Source organism: Sinohyriopsis cumingii, chromosome 7, assembly GCF_028554795.1.
Source record: "Sinohyriopsis cumingii isolate HCF-2022 chromosome 7, ASM2855479v2, whole genome shotgun sequence".
Taxonomy (NCBI): domain Eukaryota; kingdom Metazoa; phylum Mollusca; class Bivalvia; order Unionida; family Unionidae; genus Sinohyriopsis; species Sinohyriopsis cumingii.
The window spans coordinates 115,743,183-115,769,316 of NC_142967.1; the positions used below are offsets into that span (position 1 = coordinate 115,743,183).

At 37.6% G+C, this 26,134-nt stretch overlaps 1 protein-coding gene across 1 annotated transcript in view; it reads left to right on the forward strand.

The window, feature by feature from the left end:
* LOC149795972 (uncharacterized) overlaps positions 1-26,134 on the forward strand; it is a 71,468-nt gene that overhangs the window by 14,843 nt on the left and 30,491 nt on the right. Inside the window, exons 4-6 of the mRNA XM_089965892.1 lie at positions 22,481-22,709; positions 23,096-23,374; positions 24,944-25,222. Of these exons, the coding sequence (XP_089822018.1) occupies positions 22,481-22,709; positions 23,096-23,374; positions 24,944-25,222 (787 nt within the window). The remainder of the gene's footprint in view (positions 1-22,480; positions 22,710-23,095; positions 23,375-24,943; positions 25,223-26,134) is intronic.

The following is a 26,134-nucleotide window of genomic DNA, read 5'->3' on the forward strand; positions in this document are numbered from 1 at the left end:
TACAGTGCTGTTTACAATATAGGTACCAATGACGAGATAGTGATACAGTGCTGTTTACAATATATGTACCAATGATGAGATAGTGATACAGTGCTGTTTACAACATAGGTATCAATGATGAGATAGTGATACAGTGCTGTTTACAATATAGGTACCAATGATGAGATAGTGATACAGTGATGTTTACAATATAGGTACCAATGATGAGATAGTGATACAGTGCTGTTTACAACATAGGTACCAATGATGAGATAGTGATACAGTGCTGTTTACAATATAGGTACCAATGATGAGATAGTTATACAGTGCTGTTTACAATATATGTAACAATGATGAGATAGTGACACAGTACTGTTTACAGTATAGGTACATAGGTGCAATACACTTTACATGTAAGTGCTGACCATGGATGATGTTGACAACCATTACAACGTTATCTGACTGAATGACATTCTAAGCATGCCCAGTATGTGTACTTTGAGTTGAGAATTAAATTAAAAAGCCAACTATATATGGGTTTAATGGCCACCTGTTAAGTGTGTCTACCCTAAATTGTGATGTAATGCAGCACATGGGTTAAAACCCTGTTGATGCCATTCATGCTCTATCTAAGCAGGCTATATGCATCAGTACATTAGTATCACCTTAGTAGCAGCTGGTCTTAGATACCATGTTATGGTACCAACTCTATATACCGGTATGTACTGGAAGAGCTGGAAGGTGATCAATGCCATGCCACTGACCGTTTATGGTCGCTAAATGTGCTGATAGGTTTGACATCCTGAACCAGCTTCCTATCATTCTATTAGTAACACTCCCTGCAGAAGGTTTATTAGTAGGAAATTACAGATTTTGTCTGAAGTTATCAGCTACCACCATCCACTCTCCATATTCATCTGACCACTTGGTGAACACCTTGAAGTAATGGCCATTATGCCTTGGTTGTGATACTGCCAAGAGCTATCCATTTTTTCATGATGATGGATACTGGTGACATCATTAATCAGATGAGCTATTTATTTGTGTAGCTTGTAAACTCTGTCGAGTTGGCAACCAATAGACATTCTCCATTTTGTTGAACAGTAGTCAACCGTTGGAAGTATATAAGCATTGTACTTGAAAAATTCTGGAGTCCTTTGTCAGGTTCCTTTTTTATTCTACTAAGCAATACAATTTTAGATGTGTTTTTTTCCCCACCCCTCAGTTGATGTATGGTATTAACTTAGTTTGTATTGTATAGGGTAATATAGACATTGCTATATGATGAAGAAATTGTTACATCATCTGCAGACATGTCAGTATTTGTATGTTGAGTACAGATTGGATGCCTATTGATGAATAAAAGAAACAGGAGGAAAACCAGTACAAAGCCTTGTGGAACACCATGCCTTATATAATGGGATAAAGTGGACATTTCCCATGAAGAATTGTTGCTTCCTGTCACATAAATATGAACTATACCAATTTTTTGTATGGTCATGAAATCTATAACAATGTAACTTAGGAGAATATTATGTGAAACTAGATCAAGGCTTCTAACAATCTAGAATTATTATGTTATTTAGGTTGCCATTATTTATTTCTTACATTAAATACTGATCAATTGATTTAATGAGAGCTGTCTGACATGAATATTCTTTGTGGAAGCCTAAAATAACATAATAATAAATGTAACTCCTAAGGTTCCTGTCACACCGATAGGATTCCAACAATTGATAACAATTGTCAAGTGTCTTACCTGGTTTGTATGTACATGAGATAATTGCCAAGTATCGTAATTTGTCTAATTCACCACTGTGCTTGTGAAACATATTCAGGTATTTGTAATTGCAGTGCTTTCTCAGTGGTTTCAGTGAGCAATGGTATGTGTGATCCGATGACATCATTCTTGTTCATTAACATAGTCAGTGGCCTCCATAGCAATGGTATGTGTGATATGATGACATCATTCTTGTTCATTAACATACTCAGTGGCCACCATAGCAATGGTATGTGTGATATGATGACATCATTCTTGTTCATGAACATACTCAGTGGCCTCCATAGCAATGGTATGTGTGATATGAAGACATCATTCTTGTTCATTAACATACTCAGTAGCCTCCATAGCAATGGTATGTGTGATACGATGACATCATTCTTGTTCATGAACATACTCAGTGGCCTCTGTAGCAATGGTATGTGTGATACGATGACATCATTCTTGTTCATGAACATACTCAGTGGCCTCAGTAGCCATGGTATGTGTGATATGATGACATCATTCTTGTTCATCAACATACTCAGTGGCCTCCATAGCAATGGTATGTGTGATACAATGACATCATTCTTGTTCATTAACATACTCAGTGGCCTCCATAGCAATGGTATGTGTGATATGATGACATCATTCTTGTTCATGAACATACTCAGTGGCCTCCATAGCAATGGTATGTGTGATACGATGACATCATTCTTGTTCATGAACATACTCAGTGGCCTCCATAGCAATGGTATGTGTGATATGATGACATCATTCTTGTCCATTAACATACTCAGTGGCCTCCATAGCAATGGTATGTGTGATACGATGACATCATTCTTGTTCATTAACATACTCAGTGGCCTCAGTAGCAATGGTATGTGTGATATGATGACATCATTCTTGTTCATTAACATACTCAGTGGCCTCCATAGCAATGGTATGTGTGATATAATGACATCATTCTTGTTCATTAACATACTCAGTGGCCTCTGTAGCAATGGTATGTGTGATACGATGACATCATTCTTGTTCATTAACATACTCAGTGGCCTCTGTAGCAATGGTATGTGTGATATGATGACATCATTCATGTTCATTAACATACTCAGTGGCCTCTGTAGCAATGGTATGCATGATATGATGACATCATTCTTGTTCATGAACATACTCAGTGGCCTCTGTAGCAATGGTATGTGTGATATGATGACATCATTCTTGTTCATTAACATACTCAGTGGCCTCCGTAGCAATGGTATGTGTGACATGATGACATCATTCTTGTTCATTAACATACTCAGTGGCCTCCGTAGCAATGGTATGTGTGATATGATGACATCATTCTTGTTCATTAACATACTCAGTGGCCTCCGTAGCAATGGTATGTGTGATATGATGACATCATTCTTCTTCATTAACATACTCAGTGGCCTCCGTAGCAATGGTATGTGTGATATGATGACATCATTCTTGTTCATGAACATACTCAGTGGCCTCCATAGCAATGGTATGTCTGATACGATGACATCATTCTTGTTCATTAACATACTCAGTAGCCACCATAGCAATGGTATGTGTGATATGATGACATCATTCTTGTTCATTAACATACTCAGTGGCCTCCATAGCAATGGTATGTGTGATACGATGACATCATTCTTGTTCATGAACATACTCAGTGGCCTCAGTAGCAATGGTATGTGTGATATGATCACATGATTCTTGTTCATTAACATACTCAGTGGCCTCAGTAGCAATGGTATGTGTGATATGATGACATCATTCTTGTTCATTAACATACTCAGTAGCCTCTGTAGCAATGGTATGTGTGATATGATGACATCATTCTTGTTCATAAACATACTCAGTGGCCTCTGTAGCAATGGTATGTGTGATATGATGACATGATTCCTGTTCATTAACATACTCAGTGGCCTCCATAGCTATGGTATGTGTGATACGATGACATCATTCTTGTTCATTAACATACTCAGTGGCCTCCATAGCAATGGTATGTGTGATATGATGACATCATTCTTGTTCATCAACATACTCAGTGGCCTCCGTAGCAATGGTATGTGTGATATGATGACATCATTCTTGTTCATGAACATACTCAGTAGCCTCTGTAGCAATGGTATGTGTGATATGATGACATCATTCTTGTTCATGAACATACTCAGTGGCCTCCATAGCAATGGTATGTGTGATACGATGACATCATTCTTGTTCATTAACAAACTCAGTGGCCTCCGTAGCAATGGTATGTGTGATATGATGACATCATTCTTGTTCATGAACATACTCAGTGGCCTCCATAGCAATGGTATGTGTGATACGATGACATCATTCTTGTTCATGAACATACTCAGTGGCCTCCATAGCAATGGTATGTGTGATATGATGACATCATTCTTGTCCATTAACATACTCAGTGGCCTCCATAGCAATGGTATGTGTGATACGATGACATCATTCTTGTTCATTAACATACTCAGTGGCCTCAGTAGCAATGGTATGTGTGATATGATGACATCATTCTTGTTCATTAACATACTCAGTGGCCTCCATAGCAATGGTATGTGTGATATAATGACATCATTCTTGTTCATTAACATACTCAGTGGCCTCTGTAGCAATGGTATGTGTGATACGATGACATCATTCTTGTTCATTAACATACCCAGTGGCCCCTGTAGCAATGGTATGTGTGATATGATGACATCATTCTTGTTCATTAACATACTCAGTGGCCTCTGTAGCAATGGTATGCATGATATGATGACATCATTCTTGTTCATGAACATACTCAGTGGCCTCTGTAGCAATGGTATGTGTGATATGATGACATCATTCTTGTTCATTAACATACTCAGTGGCCTCCGTAGCAATGGTATGTGTGATATGATGACATCATTCTTGTTCATTAACATACTCAGTGGCCTCCGTAGCAATGGTATGTGTGATATGATGACATCATTCTTGTTCATTAACATACTCAGTGGCCTCCGTAGCAATGGTATGTGTGATATGATGACATCATTCTTGTTCATTAACATACTCAGTGGCCTCCGTAGCAATGGTATGTGTGATATGATGACATCATTCTTGTTCATGAACATACTCAGTGGCCTCCATAGCAATGGTATGTCTGATACGATGACATCATTCTTGTTCATTAACATACTCAGTAGCCTCCATAGCAATGGTATGTGTGATATGATGACATCATTCTTGTTCATTAACATACTCAGTGGCCTCCATAGCAATGGTATGTGTGATACGATGACATCATTCTTGTTCATGAACATACTCAGTGGCCTCAGTAGCAATGGTATGTGTGATATGATCACATGATTCTTGTTCATTAACATACTCAGTGGCCTCAGTAGCAATGGTATGTGTGATATGATGACATCATTCTTGTTCATTAACATACTCAGTAGCCTCTGTAGCAATGGTATGTGTGATATGATGACATCATTCTTTTTCATAAACATACTCAGTGGCCTCTGTAGCAATGGTATGTGTGATACGATGACATGATTCTTGTTCATTAACATACTAAGTGGCCTCCATAGCTATGGTATGTGTGATACGATGACATCATTCTTGTTCATTAACATACTCAGTGGCCTCCATAGCAATGGTATGTGTGATATGATGACATCATTCTTGTTCATCAACATACTCAGTGGCCTCCGTAGCAATGGTATGTGTGATATGATGACATCATTCTTGTTCATGAACATACTCAGTAGCCTCTGTAGCAATGGTATGTGTGATATGATGACATCATTCTTGTTCATGAACATACTCAGTGGCCTCCATAGCAATGGTATGTGTGATACGATGACATCATTCTTGTTCATTAACATACTCAGTGGCCTCCGTAGCAATGGTATGTGTGATATGATGACATCATTCATGTTCATTAACATACTCAGTGGCCTCTGTAGCAATGGTATGCATGATATGATGACATCATTCTTGTTCATGAACATACTCAGTGGCCTCTGTAGCAATGGTATGTGTGATATGATGACATCATTCTTGTTCATTAACATACTCAGTGGCCTCCGTAGCAATGGTATGTGTGACATGATGACATCATTCTTGTTCATTAACATACTCAGTGGCCTCCGTAGCAATGGTATGTGTGATATGATGACATCATTCTTGTTCATTAACATACTCAGTGGCCTCCGTAGCAATGGTATGTGTGATATGATGACATCATTCTTGTTCATTAACATACTCAGTGGCCTCCGTAGCAATGGTATGTGTGATATGATGACATCATTCTTGTTCATGAACATACTCAGTGGCCTCCATAGCAATGGTATGTGTGATATGATGACATCATTCTTGTCCATTAACATACTCAGTGGCCTCCATAGCAATGGTATGTGTGATACGATGACATCATTCTTGTTCATTAACATACTCAGTGGCCTCAGTAGCAATGGTATGTGTGATATGATGACATCATTCTTGTTCATTAACATACTCAGTGGCCTCCATAGCAATGGTATGTGTGATATAATGACATCATCCTTGTTCATTAACATACTCAGTGGCCTCTGTAGCAATGGTATGTGTGATACGATGACATCATTCTTGTTCATTAACATACTCAGTGGCCCCTGTAGCAATGGTATGTGTGATATGATGACATCATTCTTGTTCATTAACATACTCAGTGGCCTCTGTAGCAATGGTATGCATGATATGATGACATCATTCTTGTTCATGAACATACTCAGTGGCCTCTGTAGCAATGGTATGTGTGATATGATGACATCATTCTTGTTCATTAACATACTCAGTGGCCTCCGTAGCAATGGTATGTGTGATATGATGACATCATTCTTGTTCATTAACATACTCAGTGGCCTCCGTAGCAATGGTATGTGTGATATGATGACATCATTCTTGTTCATTAACATACTCAGTGGCCTCCGTAGCAATGGTATGTGTGATATGATGACATCATTCTTGTTCATTAACATACTCAGTGGCCTCCGTAGCAATGGTATGTGTGATATGATGACATCATTCTTGTTCATGAACATACTCAGTGGCCTCCATAGCAATGGTATGTCTGATACGATGACATCATTCTTGTTCATTAACATACTCAGTAGCCTCCATAGCAATGGTATGTGTGATATGATGACATCATTCTTGTTCATTAACATACTCAGTGGCCTCCATAGCAATGGTATGTGTGATACGATGACATCATTCTTGTTCATGAACATACTCAGTGGCCTCAGTAGCAATGGTATGTGTGATATGATCACATGATTCTTGTTCATTAACATACTCAGTGGCCTCAGTAGCAATGGTATGTGTGATATGATGACATCATTCTTGTTCATTAACATACTCAGTAGCCTCTGTAGCAATGGTATGTGTGATATGATGACATCATTCTTGTTCATAAACATACTCAGTGGCCTCTGTAGCAATGGTATGTGTGATACGATGACATGATTCTTGTTCATTAACATACTCAGTGGCCTCCATAGCTATAGTATGTGTGATACGATGACATCATTCTTGTTCATTAACATACTCAGTGGCCTCCATAGCAATGGTATGTGTGATATGATGACATCATTCTTGTTCATCAACATACTCAGTGGCCTCCGTAGCAATGGTATGTGTGATAGGATGACATCATTCTTGTTCATGAACATACTCAGTAGCCTCTGTAGCAATGGTATGTGTGATATGATGACATCATTCTTGTTCATGAACATACTCAGTGGCCTCCATAGCAATGGTATGTGTGATACGATGACATCATTCTTGTTCATTAACATACTCAGTGGCCTCCGTAGCAATGGTATGTGTGATATGATGACATCATTCTTGTTCATGAACATACTCAGTGGCCTCTGTAGCAATGGTATGTGTGATATGATGACATCATTCCTGTTCATGAACATACCCAGTGGCCTCCGTAGCAATGGTATGTGTGATATGATGACATCATTCTTGTTCATTAACATACTCAGTAGCCTCTGTAGCAATGGTATGTGTGATATGATGACATCATTCTTGTTCATTAACATACTCAGTAGCCTCTGTAGCAATGGTATGTGTGACACGATGACATCATTCTTGTTCATGAACATACTCAGTGGCCTCTGTAGCAATGGTATGTCTGATACGATGACATCATTCTTGTTCATTAACATACTCAGTAGCCTCCATAGCAATGGTATGTGTGATATGATGACATCATTCTTGTTCATTAACATACTCAGTGGCCTCCATAGGAATGGTATGTGTGATACGATGACATCATTCTTGTTCATTAACATACTCTGTAGCCTCCATAGCAATGGTATGTGTGATATGATAACATCATTCTTGTTCATTAACATACTCAGTGGCCTCCCTAGCAATGGTATGTGTGATATGATGACATCATTCTTGTTCATGAACATACTCAGTGGCCTCTGTAGCAATGGTATGTGTGATACGATGACATCATTCTTGTTCATGAACATACTCAGTGGCCTCAGTAGCCATGGTATGTGTGATATGATGACATCATTCTTGTTCATCAACATACTCAGTGGCCTCCGTAGCAATGGTATGTGTGATATGATGACATCATTCTTGTTCATGAACATACTCAGTGGCCTCCATAGCAATGGTATGTGTGATATGATGACATCATTCTTGTTCATGAACATACTCAGTAGCCTCTGTAGCAATGGTATGTGTGATACGATGACATTATTCTTGTTCATTAACATACTCAGTGGCCTCCATAGCAATGGTATGTGTGATATGATGACATCATTCTTGTTCATTAACATACTCAGTGGCCTCCATAGCAATGGTATGTGTGATATGATGACATCATTCTTGTTCATGAACATACTCAGTGGCCTCTGTAGCAATGGTATGTGTGATCTGATGACATCATTCTTGTTCATTAACATACTCAGTGGCCTCCATAGCAATGGTATGTGTCATATGATGACATCATTCTTGTTCATTAACATACTCAGTGGCCTCCATAGCAATGGTATGTGTGATATGATGACATCATTCTTGTTCATTAACATACTCAGTGGCCTCCATAGCAATGGTATGTGTGATATGATGACATCATTCTTGTTCATGAACATCCTCAGTAGCCTCTGTAGCAATGGTATGTGTGATACGATGACATCATTCTTGTTCATTAACATACTCAGTGTCCGCCATAGCAATGGTATGTGTGATACGATGACATCATTCTTCTTCATTAACATACTCAGTGGCCTCCATAGCAATGGTATGTGTGATACGATGACATCATTCTTGTTCATGAACATACTCAGTGGCCTCCATAGCAATGGTATGTGTGATATGATGACATCATTCTTGTTCATGAACATACTCAGTGGCTTCTGTAGCAATGGTATGTGTGATATGATGACATCATTCTTGTTCATTAACATACTCAGTAACCACTGTAGCAATGGTATGTGTGATACGATGACATCATTCTTGTTCATGAACATACTCAGTGGCCTCAGTAGCCATGGTATGTGTGATATGATGACATCATTCTTGTTCATGAACATACTCAGTGGCCTCCATAGCAATGGTATGTGTGATATGATGACATCATTAATGTTCATGAACATACTCAGTAGCCTCCATAGCAATGGTATGTGTGATACGATGACATCATTCTTGTTCATGAACATACTCAGTGGCCTCCGTAGCAATGGTACGTGTGATATGATGACATCATTCTTGTTCATGAACATACTCAGTGGCCTCCATAGCAATGGTATGTGTGATATGATGACATCATTCTTGTTCATGAACATACTCAGTAGCCTCTGTAGCAATGGTATGTGTGATACGATGACATCATTCTTGTTCATTAACATACTCAGTGGCCTCCATAGCAATGGTATGTGTGATACGATGACATCATTCTTGTTCATTAACATACTCAGTGGCCTCCGTAGCAATGGTATGTGTGATATGATGACATCATTCTTGTTCATGAACATACTCAGTGGCCTCTGTAGCAATGATATGTGTGATATGATGACATCATTCTTGTTCATTAACATACTCAGTGGCCTCCATAGCAATGGTATGTGTGATACGATGACATCATTCTTGTTCATGAACATACTCAGTGGCCTCCATAGCAATGGTATGTGTGATATGATGACATCATTCTTGTTCATGAACATACTCAGTGGCTTCTGTAGCAATGGTATGTGTGATATGATGACATCATTCTTGTTCATTAACATACTCAGTAGCCTCTGTAGCAATGGTATGTGTGATACGATAACATCATTCTTGTTCATGAACATACTCAGTGGCCTCAGTAGCCATGGTATGTGTGATATGATGACATCATTCTTGTTCATCAACATACTCAGTGGCCTCCATAGCAATGGTATGTGTGATATGATGACATCATTAATGTTCATGAACATACTCAGTAGCCTCCATAGCAATGGTATGTGTGATACGATGACATCATTCTTGTTCATGAACATACTCAGTGGCCTCCGTAGCAATGGTACGTGTGATATGATGACATCATTCTTGTTCATGAACATACTCAGTGGCCTCCATAGCAATGGTATGTGTGATATGATGACATCATTCTTGTTCATGAACATACTCAGTAGCCTCTGTAGCAATGGTATGTGTGATACGATGACATCATTCTTGTTCATTAACATACTCAGTGGCCTCCATAGCAATGGTATGTGTGATACGATGACATCATTCTTGTTCATTAACATACTCAGTGGCCTCCGTAGCAATGGTATGTGTGATATGATGACATCATTCTTGTTCATGAACATACTCAGTGGCCTCTGTAGCAATGGTATGTGTGATATGATGACATCATTCTTGTTCATTAACATACTCAGTGGCCTCCATAGCAATGGTATGTGTCATATGATGACATCATTCTTGTTCATTAACATACTCAGTGGCCTCCATAGCAATGGTATGTGTGATATGATGACATCATTCTTGTTCATTAACATAATTAGTGGCCTCCATAGCAACGGTATGTGTGATATGATGACATCATTCTTGTTCATGAACATCCTCAGTAGCCTCTGTAGCAATGGTATGTGTGATACGATGACATCATTCTTGTTCATTAACATACTCAGTGTCCTCCATAGCAATGGTATGTGTGATACGATGACATCATTCTTGTTCATTAACATACTCAGTAGCCTCTGTAGGAATGGTATGTGTGATATGATGACATCATTCTTGTTCATGAACATACTCAGAGGCCTCTGTAGCAATGGTATGTGTGATATGATGACATCATTCTTGTTCATTAACATACTCAGTGGCCTCCATAGCAATGGTATGTGTGATACAATGACATCATTCTTGTTCATGAACATACTCAGTGGCCTCTGTAGCAATGGTATGTGTGATTTGAGGACATCATTCTTGTTCATGAACATACTCAGTGGCCTCCATAGCAATGGTATGTGTGATATGATGACATCATTCTTGTTCATGAACATACTCAGTGGCCTCCATAGCAATGGTATGTGTGATACGATGACATCATTCTTGTTCATGAACATACTCAGTGGCCTCCATAGCAATGGTATGTGTGATATGATGACATCATTCTTGTTCATGAACATACTCAGTGGCCTCTGTAGCAATGGTATGTGTCATATGATGACATCATTCTTGTTCATTAACATACTCAGTGGCCACCATAGCAATGGTATGTGTGATATGATGACATCATTCTTGTTCATGAACATACTCAGTGGCCTCCATAGCAATGGTATGTGTGATATGATGACATCATTCTTGTTTATGAACATACTCAGTGGCCTCCAGAGCAATGGTATGTGTGATACGATGACATCATTCTTGTTCATGAACATACTCAGTGGCCTCAGTAGCAATGGTAGGCGTGATACGATGACATCATTCTTGTTCATGAACATACTCAGTGGCCTCCATAGCAATGGTATGTGTGATATGATGACATCATTCTTGGTCATTAACATACTCAGTGGCCTCAGTAGCAATGGTATGTGTGATATGATGACATCATTCTTGTTCATGAACATACTCAGTAGCCTCCATAGCAATGGTATGCATGATACGATGACATCATTCTTGTTCATTAACATACTCACTGGCCTCCGTAGGAATGGTATGTGTGATATGATGACATCATTCTTGTTCATGAAACTCAGTGGCCTCCATAGCAATGGTATGTGTGATATGATGACATCATTCTTGGTCATTAACATACTCAGTGGCCTCAGTGGCAATGGTAGGCATGATACGATGACATCATTCTTGTTCATGAACATACTCAGTGGCCTCCATAGCAATGGTATATGTGATATGATGACATCATTCTTGGTCATTAACATACTCAGTGGCCTCTGTAGCAATGGTATGTGTGATATGATGACATCATTCTTGTTCATTAACATACTCAGTGGCCTCCATAGCAATGGTATGTGTGATATGATGACATCATTCTTGTTCATGAACATTCTCGGTGGCCTCCGTAGCAATGGTATGTGTGATATGATGACATCATTCTTGTTGATGAACATACTCAGTGGCCTCCATAGCAATGGCATGTGTGATACGATGACATCATTCTTGTTCATGAACATACTCAGTGGCCTCTCTAGCAATGGTATGTGTGATATGATGACATCATTCTTGTTCATGAACATACTCAGTGGCCTCCATGACAATGGTATGTGTGATATGATGACATCATTCTTGTTCATGAACATACTCAGTGGCCTCTGTAGCAATGGTATGTGTGATACGATGACATCATTCTTGTTCATGAACATACTCAGTGGCCTCCATAGCAATGGTATGTGTGATACGATGACATCATTCTTGTTCATGAACATACTCAGTGGCCTCCATAGCAATGGTATGTGTGATATGATGACATCATTCTTCTTCATGAACATACTCAGTGGCCTCCATAGCAATGGTATGTGTGATACGATGACATCATTCTTGTTCATGAACATACTCAGTGGCCTCCATAGCAATGGTATGTGTGATATGATGACATCATTCATGTTCATGAACATACTCAGTGGCCTCCATAGCAATGGTATGTGTGATATGATGACATCATTCTTCTTCATGAACATACTCAGTGGCCTCTGTAGCAATGGTATGTGTGATATGATGACATCATTCTTGTTCATGAACATACTCAGTGGCCTCCATGGCAATGGTATGTGTGATATGATGACATCATTCTTGTTCATGAACATACTCAGTGGCCTCCATAGCAATGGTATGTGTGATACGATGACATCATTCTTGTTCATTAACATATTCAGTGGCCTCCATAGCAATGGTATGTGTGATATGATGACATCATTCTTGTTCATGAACATACTCAGTAGCCTCTGTAGCAATGGTATGTGTGATACGATGACATCATTCTTGTTCATGAACATACTCAGTGGCCTCCATAGCAATGGTATGTGTGATACGATGACATCATTCTTGTTCATTAACATACTCAGTGGCCTCCATAGCGATGGTATGTGTGATATGATGACATCATTCTCGTTCATTAACATACTCAGTGGCCTCCATAGCAATGGTATGTGTGATACGATGGCATCATTCTTGTTCATGAACATACTCAGTGGCCTCCATAGCAATGGTATGTGTGATATGATGACATCATTCTTCTTCATGAACATACTCAGTAGCCTCAGTAGCAATGGTATATGTGATACGATGACATCATTCTTGTTCATGAACATACTCAGTGGCCTCCATAGCAATGGTATGTGTAATGCGATGACATCATTCTTGTTCATTAACATACTCAGTGGCCTCCATAGCGATGGTATGTGTGATATGATGACATCATTCTTGTTCATTAACATACTCAGTGGCCTCCATAGCAATGGTATGTGTGATACGATGACATCATTCTTGTTCATTAACATACTCAGTGGCCTCCATGGCAATGGTATGTGTGATATGATGACATCATTCTTGTTCATGAACATACTCAGTGGCCTCCATAGCAATGGTATGTGTGATATGATGACATCATTCTTGTTCATGAACATACTCAGTGGCCTCTGTAGCAATGGTATGTGTGATACGATGACATCATTCTTGTTCATGAACAAACTCAGTTGCCTCCATAGCAATGGTATGTGTGATACGATGACATCATTCTTGTTCATGAACATACTCAGTGGCCTCCATAGCAATGGTATGTGTGATATGATGACATCATTCTTGTTCATGAACATACTCAGTGGCCTCCATAGCAATGGTATGTGTGATATGATGACATCATTCTTGTTCATGAACTTACTCAGTGGCCTCTGTAGCAATGGTATGTGTGATATGATGACATCATTCATGTTCATTAACATACTCAGTGGCCACCATAGCAATGGTATGTGTGATATGATGACATCATTCTTGTTCATGAACATACTCAGTGGCCTCCATAGCAATGGCATGTGTGATATGATGACATCATTCTTGTTCATGAACATACTCAGTGGCCTCTGTAGCAATGGTATGTGTGATATGATGACATCATTCTTGTTCATTAACATACTCAGTGGCCACCATAGCAATGGTATGTGTGATATGATGACATCATTCTTGTTCATGAACATACTCAGTGGCCTCCATACCAATGGTATGTGTGATATGATGACATCATTCTTGTTCATGAACATACTCAGTAGCCTCAGTAGCAATGGTATGTGTGATACGATGACATCATTTTTGTTCATGAACATACTCAGTGGCCTCCATAGCAATGGTATGTGTGATACGATGACATCATTCTTGTTCATGAACATACTCAGTGGCCTCCGTAGCAATGGTACGTGTGATATGATGACATCATTCTTCTTCATGAACATACTCAGTGGCCTCCATAGCAATGGTATGTGTGATATGATGACATCATTCTTGTTCATGAACATACTCAGTAGCCTCTGTAGCAATGGTATGTGTGATACGATGACATCATTCTTGTTCATTAACATACTCAGTGGCCTCCATAGCAATGGTATGTGTGATATGATGACATCATTCTTGTTCATGAACATACTCAGTGGCCTCTGTAGCAATGGTATGTGTGATATGATGACATCAATCTTGTTCATTAACATACTCAGTGGCCTCCATAGCAATGGTATGTGTGATATGATGACATCATTCTTGTTCATGAACATACTCAGTGGCCTCTGTAGCAATGGTATGTGTGATATGATGACATCATTCTTGTTCATTAACATACTCAGTGGCCTCCATAGCAATGGTATGTGTCATATGATGACATCATTCTTGTTCATTAACATACTCAATGGCCTCCTTAGCAATGGTATGTGTGATATGATGACATCATTCTTGTTCATTAACATACTCAGTGGCCTCCATAGCAATGGTATGTGTGATATGATGACATCATTCTTGTTCATGAACATCCTCAGTAGCCTCTGTAGCAATGGTATGTGTGATACGATGACATCATTCTTGTTCATTAACATACTCAGTGTCCTCCATAGCAATGGTATGTGTGATACGATGACATCATTCTTGTTCATTAACATACTCAGTGGCCTCTGTAGCAATGGTATGTGTGATATGATGACATCATTCTTGTTCATGAACATACTCAGTGACCTCTGTAGCAATGGTATGTGTGATATGATGACATCATTCTTGTTCATTAACATACTCAGTGGCCTCCATAGCAATGGTATGTGTGATACAATGACATCATTCTTGTTCATGAACATACTCAGTGGCCTCTGTAGCAATGGTATGTGTGATTTGAGGACATCATTCTTGTTCATGAACATACTCAGTGGCCTCCATAGCAATGGTATGTGTGATATGATGACATCATTCTTGTTCATGAACATACTCAATGGCCTCCATAGCAATGGTATGTGTGATACAATGACATCATTCTTGTTCATGAACATACTCAGTGGCCTCCATAGCAATGGTATGTGTGATATGATGACATCATTCTTGTTCATGAACATACTCAGTGGCTTCTGTAGCAATGGTATGTGTGATATGATGACATCATTCTTGTTCATGAACATACTCAGTGGCCTCCATGGCAATGGTATGTGTGATATGATGACATCATTCTTGTTCATGAACATACTCAGTGGCCTGTGTAGCAATGGTATGTGTGATACGATGACATCATTCTTGTTCATGAACATACTCAGTGGCCTCCATAGCAATGGTATGTGTGATACGATGACATCATTCTTGTTCATGAACATACTCAGTGGCCTCCATAGCAATGGTATGTGTGATATGATGACATCATTCTTGTTCATGAATATACTCAGTGGCCTCCATAGCAATGGTATGTGTGATATGATGACATCATTCTTGTTCATGAACATACTCAGTGGCCTCTGTAGCAATGGTATGTGTGATATGATGACATCATTCTTGTTCATTAACATACTCAGTGGCCTCTGTAGGAATGGTATGTGTGATATGATGACATCATTCTTGTTCATGAACATACTCAGTGGCCTCCATAGCAATGGTATGTGTGATATGATGACATCATTCCTGTTCATGAACATACTCAGTGGCCTCCAGAGCAATGGTATGTGTGATACGATGACATCATTCTTGTTCATGAACATTCTCAGTGGCCTCAGTAGCAATGGTAGGCGTGATATGATGACATCATTCTTGTTCATGAACATGCTCAGTGGCCTCCATAGCAATGGTATGTGTGATATGATGACATCATTCTTGGTCATTAACATACTCAGTGGCCTCAGTAGCAATGGTATGTGTGATATGATGACATCATTCTTGTTCATGAACATACACAGTAGCCTCCATAGCAATGGTATGCATGATACGATGACATCATTCTTGTTCATTAACATACTCAGTGGCCTCCGTAGCAATGGTATGTGTGATATGATGACATCATTCTTGTTCATGAAACTCAGTGGCCTCCATAGCAATGGTATGTGTGATATGATGACATCATTCTTGGTCATTAGCATACTCAGTGGCCTCCATGGCAATGGTATGTTTGATACGATAACATCATTCTTGTTCATGAACATACTCAGTGGCCTCAGTGGCAATGGTAGGCATGATACGATGACATCATTCTTGTTCATGAACATACTCAGTGGCCTCCATAGCAATGGTATGTGTGATATGATGACATCATTCTTGGTCATTAACATACTCAGTGGCCTCTGTAGCAATGGTATGTGTGATATGATGACATCATTCTTGTTCATGAACATACTCAGTGGCCTCCATAGCAATGGTATGTGTGATACGATGACATCATTCTTGTTCATGAACATTCTCAGTGGCCTCTGTAGCAATGGTATGTGTGATATGATGACATCATTCTTGTTCATGAACATACGCAGTGGCCTCCATGGCAATGGTATGTGTGATATGATGACATCATTCTTGTTCATGAACATACTCAGTGGCCTCTGTAGCAATGGTATGTGTGATACGATGACATCATTCTTGTTCATGAACATACTCAGTGGCCTCCATAGCAATGGTATGTGTGATACGATGACATCATTCTTGTTCATGAACATACTCAGTGGCCTCCATAGCAATGGTATGTGTCATATGATGACATCATTCTTCTTCATGAACATACTCAGTGGCCTCCATAGCAATGGTATGTGTGATACGATGACATCATTCTTGTTCATGAACATACTCATTGGCCTCCATAGCAATGGTATGTGTGATATGATGACATCATTCATGTTCATGAACATACTCAGTGGCCTCCATAGCAATGGTATTTGTGATATGATGACATCATTCTTGTTCATGAACATACTCAGTGGCCTCTGTAGCAATGGTTTGTGTGATATGATGACATCATTCTTGTTCATTAACATACTCAGTGGCCACCATAGCAATGGTATGTGTGATATGATGACATCATTCTTGTTCATGAACATACTCAGTGGCCTCCATAGCAATGGTATGTGTGATATGATGACATCATTCTTGTTCATGAACATACTCAGTGGCCTCTGTAGGAATGGTATGTGTGATATGATGACATCATTCTTGTTCATGAACATACTCAGTGTCCTCCATAGCAATGGTATGTGTGATATGATGACATCATTCTTGTTCATGAACATACTCATTGGCCTCCATAGCATTTTTATGTGTGATACGATGACATCATTCTTGTTCATTAACATACTCAGTGGCCACCATGGCAATGGTATGTGTGATATGATGACATCATTCTTGTTCATGAACATACTCAGTGGCCTCCATAGCAATGGTATGTGTGATATGATGACATCATTCTTGTTCATGAACATACTCAGTGGCCTCTGTAGCAATGGTATGTGTGATACGATGACATCATTCTTGTTCATGAACATACTCAGTGGCCTCCATAGCAATGGTATGTGTGATACGATGACATCATTCTTGTTCATGAACATACTCAGTGGCCTCCATAGCAATGGTATGTGTGATATGATGACATCATTCTTGTTCATGAACATACTCAGTGGCCTCCATAGCAATGGTATGTGTGATACGATGACATCATTCTTGTTCATGAACATACTCAGTGGCCTCCATAGCAATGGTATGTGTGATATGATGACATCATTCTTGTTCATGAACTTACTCAGTGGCCTCTGTAGCAATTATATGTGTGATATGATAACATCATTCTTGTTCATTAACATACTCAGTGGCCACCATAGCAATGGTATGTGTGATATGATGACATCATTCTTGTTCATGAACATACTCAGTGGCCTCCATACCAATGGTATGTGTGATATGATGACATCATTCTTGTTCATGAACATACTCAGTGGCCTCCAGAGCAATGGTATGTGTGATACGATGACATCATTCTTGTTCATGAACATACTCAGTGGCCTCAGTAGCAATGGTAGGCGTGATACGATGACATCATTCTTTTTCATGAACATACTCAGTGGCCTCCATAGCAATGGTATGTGTGATATGATGACATCATTCTTGGTCATTAACATACTCAGTGGCCTCTGTAGCAATGGTATTTGTGATACGATGACATCATTCTTGTTCATTAACATACTCAGTGGCCTCTGTAGCAATGGTATGTGTGATATGATGACATCATTCTTGTTCATGGACATACTCAGTGGCCTCCATAGCAATGGTATGTGTGATATGATGACATCATTCTTGTTCATGAACATACTCAGTGGCCTCTGTAGCAATGGTATGTGTGATACGATGACATCATTCTTGTTCATGAACATACTCAGTGGCCTCCATAGCAATGGTATGTGTGATATGATGACATCATTCTTGTTCATGAACATACTCAGTGGCCTCTGTAGCAATGGTATGTGTGATACATGACATCATTCTTGTTCATGAACATACTCAGTGGCCTCTGTAGGAATGGTATGTGTGATATGATGACATCATTCTTGTTCATGAACATACTCAGTGGCCACCATAGCAATGGTATGTGTGATATGATGACATCATTCTTTTTCATGAACATACTCAGTAGCCTCAGTAGCAATGGTATGTGTGATACGATGACATCATTCTTGTTCATGAACATACTCAGTGGCCTCCATAACAATGGTATGTGTGATACGATGACATCATTCTTGTTCATTAACATACTCAGTGGCCTCCATAGCAATGGTATGTGTGATATGATGACATCATTCTTGTTCATGAACATACTCAGTAGCCTCAGTAGCAATGGTATGTGTGATACGATGACATCATTCTTGTTCATGAACATACTCAGTGGCCTCCATAGCAATGGTATGTGTGATACGATGACATCATTCTTGTTCATTAACATACTCAGTGGCCTCCATAGCGATGGTATGTGTGATATGATGACATCATTCTTGTTCATTAACATACTCAGTGGCCTCCATAGCAATGGTATGTGTGATACGATGACATCATTCTTGTTCATTAACATACTCAGTGGCCTCCATAGCAATGGTATGTGTGATATGATGACATCATTCTTGTTCATTAACATACTCAGTGGCCTCCATAGCAATGGTATGTGTGATATGATGACATCATTCTTTTTCATGAACATACTCAGTGGCCTCTGTAGCAATGGTATGTGTGATATGATGACATCATTCTTGTTCATGAACATACTCAGTGGCCTCCATAGCAATGGTATGTGTGATATGATGACATCATTCTTGTTCATGAACATACTCTGTGGCCTCTGTAGCAATGGTATGTGTGATACGATGGCATCATTCTTGTTCATGAACATACTCAGTGGCCTCCATAGCAATGGTTAAGCTGATTACATGATTTGACTCCATTGCTAAATTACATGATTTGACTCCCTTGCCAAATTACATGATTTGACTCCATTGCCAAATTACATGATTTGACTAATTGCCAAATCTGAAACATGGTCAAGCACCTAGACCTACATACAATATAGAACAAGGATTTTTCATTTCTTGGGGCTGAAAATATTGGCATAGTTTATCATTCCTCTTCAAAAGTAATTTCTAAATTGACTACTCTATCAATATATTCAGTATTTCTATGTTGTAGCTCATGTAACACCTTCTGCCAGTATAAAATATGTTCTTTACCAGCATAAACTTGACCATTCCAGTGGCCTAAGTGGTTAGAGCATCTGCCTTGGATGCATGAGACTGCGGGTTTAAACCTCGGCTGAGTCATACCAAAGACCTATAAAGATGGTACTATAGCTACCTTGCTAGGCACTCAGCATTAAGATTTTAGTGTTAGGACTGGTTGGCCTGGTACCAGGATAATGTGACTGGGTGGGATACCATGCTACATGTCTGTGACATGGTGCCCCATGCAGTGCTAGACATCACTATAAACTGCCACACTGCAGACATCATAGCGATATGACTCAAAAATTGTTAAAGCTACATTTTCACAGTGAATAATGTTAAGAAAATGAACAAAGTAGATAACAAAAATAATAAAACTGAATAAATGAATGAATGATGAATTAATTAATAGACTAATAATTCACTAAAAATGTTGATGTTAATTATTTCAAATGAAGAGTGAAATGTACACAAGTGTGCACAGTTATTATGCAGTAAAAATATAAATTTATCACTTTCTGACTGAAAAAGTACAAAGTTCAGTAAACTTTAGGACAGTAAAATTCCCTATTTAAATTAATGGTATAAAAATATCTGCAAAGAAAGTTGCTATTTTTATCATGAATATTGGCTCATTAAAACTGTACATACTATCAAGCATATATGAAGGGGAAAAATGAGAGTATATTAAGAGGGTTAGGTCAAAATATGTAATGTGTAACATGTAATATGTAATGTGTAATGTGTAATATGTAATATGTAATATATAATGTGTAACATGTAATGTGTAATATGTAATGTGTAATATGTAATATATAATGTGTAATATATAATGTGTAACATGTAATATGTAATGTGTAACATGTAATATATAATGTGTAATATGTAATGTGCAACATGTAATATGTAATGTGTAATATGTAACATGTAATATGTAATGTGTAACATGTAATATGTGTTCATTAGAATCACATACAGACATTTTTTTTCATGAACACAGTAAGTGAAATATATTTGTTAGGAGTAAAAATATAATTATATGGGATGTATCTTTTGAACTGAGGTTTTAGTATTATTATCTGACCAAGCAATACAATAACTATTTTCTAAGACTCTTGCTTTCAGTAAAACGAAATACGCTTAAGAATTGTGAAAAATTCACTGATCACCCATACATACAGGATACAATATCATTAAACACATGGTAATGTAATGATAATGATAATATCATTATTTCTATCAACAGATGGCAATAATAGCAGTAAATCTTAAGTTTTATTCTTGTTCATAATTTAATATTAGTATTACAACAAATGGTTAGTTATATTTACTGTACATTACAATAACAACTTGGTTTTAAAAATACATGTACCTTCAGCAAAAAGCATACCTTTTACTTATGATATGCAAGTATTACTGTGCATTTGCACATAATAGGAAATATAAATTTAAAAGTTGAAGTTGTTGTGATTGTCTTTTTACTAATACATTTTATATGGCCTCAGATAAATTTGGCAGGTTTGGCCCCTTAAGCAAAATATTCCAAATTCTTGTAGGAACAGGTTTACTGTTGCAGGACATAGTGCATGCACACTAATAATATTGGAATGACCTATAAAAGAGTAAAATATTTCAGGTTAAAAGACTTATTTGCTATTTTTCAATAGTTTTCAAAAGCAAACTCTTTCATTGGCATTTTCAAATGTCATGCAGATAATATAAAGGACTTGTTCACAGTTATTTGAATATGAACTGAAAAATTACAAAATACAAGCATATGAGACATGATGTTACTCCATCTGACACTATTTAGGGTTAGAGACAATTTCATCTGTGACATGATGTTACTCCATTTGACACTATTTAGGGTTAGAGACAATTTCATCTGTGACATGATGTTACTCCATCTGACACTATTTAGGGTTAGAGACAATTTCATCTGTGACTGATGTTACTCCATCTGACACTATTTCGGGTTAGAGACATGATGTTACTCCATCTGACTCTATTTCGGGTTAGAGACATGATGTTACTCCATCTGACTCTATTTCAGGACCAGCCTACCTCCAATACGTATGAAATGTACACTAGAAGTATCCTATCATCTACTCAAGGACCATGCATGTCACCAGAGAAGATCTACACTGGCAGTATATATTTGTCCCAGAACACAACATGGAGTGACAACAGTGACAAGACTGTCACCTTCTTCTGTAGGATAGGGTACTCTGATCCATCAAAAAACATCACCTCCTTAGCATCAAAATCTGTCAGCTTTGCTGGTAAGGAAAGAATATATTTCATGATTCATACCATTTACAGAAAAGTCATGTAAACTGATACAGAGATATCAAGTAAGTGTGATATTATTTCTAGATATACCTTTCATCAATATATTGGTCTCCTTCCACCTATTTGTGTATTTTAGAAATGATGTTTTGACACAACCATTAGTTTGCCATCAGAGGTACAGAGAATAGCCCTTGAGTATTACATACAATATATCAATTTTACTTGTATGTATCTTTCAGTTTGGAAATGTGACCAAACATAAACCATATTGAATTTATCATATTGTATGGCTATGAGATATCCTACTGTCATTTTGTACCATATGTTATTTATCACTCAATCATGAATGCATCAATAAATTATTTTTTAATTTCAGTCAGAGTTACAGAAGCATTTTTACAACAAAAGGACCAGAACATCACATCCATCTTGACTGTCATCTCTGGAGAACAAGTTACCTTGACCTGTGTAACAGGAACCAGTCGACCTGCTCCTAATATAGACTGGTACATAGGATCTCGGTCATTAGGCCATGGATCCAGTCTGATTTTCACTCCCAGTAACACAGACCACAATGCAGTGATCTTCTGTCAGGCATACAACATTGACCCAAATCTTAAAGTCGACTCCAACAAACCCAGTCTGTTTGTTAGAGGTATATATAGAAGTGAGGATGTTGCTTTTTAATGGTACTGGTCATAGATCAGAAGAGTGTATGGAATATTATGTTTTGCAGCATCTAGTATATGATCTATGTGTGTCTCTTAGCACATAATTTGGATGTCTCCTTCTTCCTAAATGAAAATGATGTTGTCCTGGCAGTCATAATGACCAAAACAGCAGCCATTCTAAACCTGTTCTTTTTGCATAAATGGTCATATCATTGTGTGATTTTCTTTAAAAGCCTTCTTCTGATGTCTAAATTGGCCTAAATTAAATGGTTCCACTCTAATGTGCAATGTGTTATGTCTAGGGGCTTAAAATTAAGTAACATTACAAGGTGAATCCAACAAGAATTCAAGCTTCAGAAATAAAATTTATTTAAATAAAATATACAGTCAAAGAAAGTGACAGAATTAAAAATAACTGACAGTATATTGTTATGTATATTTGATTTAATATATATATATTTTAATTTAATTGTTTGTTTGTCAGTTTGAACTTTTTATTTTTCTTACATGCTATTGTAATGTATATTTGTTCACTAGAAATGATACTTTTTCAGAAAATTGTTTGACCTTGACTATTAGTTTATTTTTATTGATCTAAATTCTGACCTGGATTCGGAATCAGTAAACAAAGTTCTACTTTATTTTAAAATGATTGGTTGTTGTCAAGGTCATGATGGTACTACATGGCTTAACAAACTTTTTATTTTTTTTATTTTAGAGAAGTAATCCTAATATTGTACTTTCAATTTCTCACTAATCCAGAAAATGTTCTATGTTAATCCAAACAAAGCTGGTAAAGTGTTTATGTGTTACCATGATAATACTGAATGTAGCAGATTTATTAATCCAAATTGTATTACTTCAATGTAATCTTATCCAGTATAAAAATCTAGGTACCACTGTTTTTCTTGGATCAATGGTCATTTAAGCCAAGGGGCATTTTTGACTGACAGTCTTTTCATGATGTCTAGGGGGTTTTCAATGCAAATGGTTCTGATCTCTCTTTAAATATGGCCACATCATTAATCATCTTGAAAATCTTGCCAAGGCTACTTCTAGATGCCTGCGTGTATATCAATGTTGTGCTTCTTATAATTCATTTTTGCTAACTTGTAATTACTCAGTATCTTTTCAAATTTTGTAACAATAAACTTTGTCTTTCTCCACTTTCAAAGTCAAATCTGCATGATTTCATTTATTTTACAGTTAACCTTTAGAGACAGATTTAGTACAGATTTCCTGCCAATATTGAACATTCTACTTTTCCCTCCTTGTATCATTTTCTCTTGCCATGGCTATGACAGTTGTATGTATACTTTGAGTATTAATACGCCAATGTTACTTGTATGTAGATTTTAGTTTGGAAATGTGATTAAAGCTAATCTATTAAATCACTGTGGGGTACAATAATATTTCACTAGCCTGCCATTTAACATAAACCATATCGCACAAAAATGACTGAATTCATCATATTTATGACTATGATACATTCTTCTGTCATTTGTACCACATGTTCTTTATGAATTCTTCAATAAGTTATTTTTGAATTTCAGTCAGAGTTATGGAAGCATTTTTACAACAAAAGAACCAGAATGTCACATCAACCCTGACTGTCAACTCTGGAGAACAATTTACTTTGACCTGCTTGACATCGACCAGTCGACCTGCTCCTAATATAGACTGGTATATAGGATATCGGTTAATAGGCAGTGGAACCAGTCTGATTTTCACTCCGAGTAACACAGACCATAATGAAGTGATCTTCTGTCAGGCATACAACATTGACCCAAATCTTAAAGTTGACTCCAACAAGCCTAGTTTGTTTGTTAGAGGTATGATATAGTAGTGAGGATGTTTGTTAGCTTTACTGGTCATAGATCTAAAGAACTTCTAAGATGGTCTATTGTGTGGCATCCAATGTCTGGCTGTCCATTAATACAAATTTGTATTGCTATACCACCTAAGCTGCATGGAGGATTGCCATGAGATATTACACACATTCATCCCATGGTCTACTTGGTCATTGTTATTAGTCTATGCTTTTAAAATAAGTAACAGAAAAGAGTGAAGACAACAAGCTTTGTAAAATATAAAAAATAATTTATTTCCCTAGGATACAAAGTGAAAAATGAGAAAAATGAACTTACGGTTTTATGAATTAAATCCAAAAATAATCCAAGAATTAAAACAAAAGTCTTATCAATGAAAAGTTTTAAGTGAATCACAGTTCAAATCCCAATAACAGTCCAAAATGCAAGGCGACGATGTATGCATTAATCAGCATTGTATTGATGTGTCAAAATTTTATTCCACTTTTTGAATTCCATATAAATTCTGGTAAATGTCTTTGTCCAAGAATTATCACAGCACTTTAGTATTTCTAGGGAAAACTATCACTTCAATTCAATAATTTGAAGAAAAATAAAATTTCAGCCCCAAACTAGACACAACATAAAGCAACTTGATGTCTCAAGTGTTAAGGCATGACTGATAGAATTCTTACCATGACATCAGTTATAAGACTAACTAAAATGCAGATGGGGGTCAAGAGTTCATCCTTCTGGAAAAAATAGAAGTTTGTTCATGAATTATCACATGCCTGAGGTCACATAGTGCAGGTATGGCCTTGACTCAAGTGCATAATTCTTACTCTGAGAAAGTATAATTTTTTTTTTTAAGTTGTTTACTAAAACTGCCACTGATTTTAATGTGTTACATATATTTGATTTAATTTATATTTGATT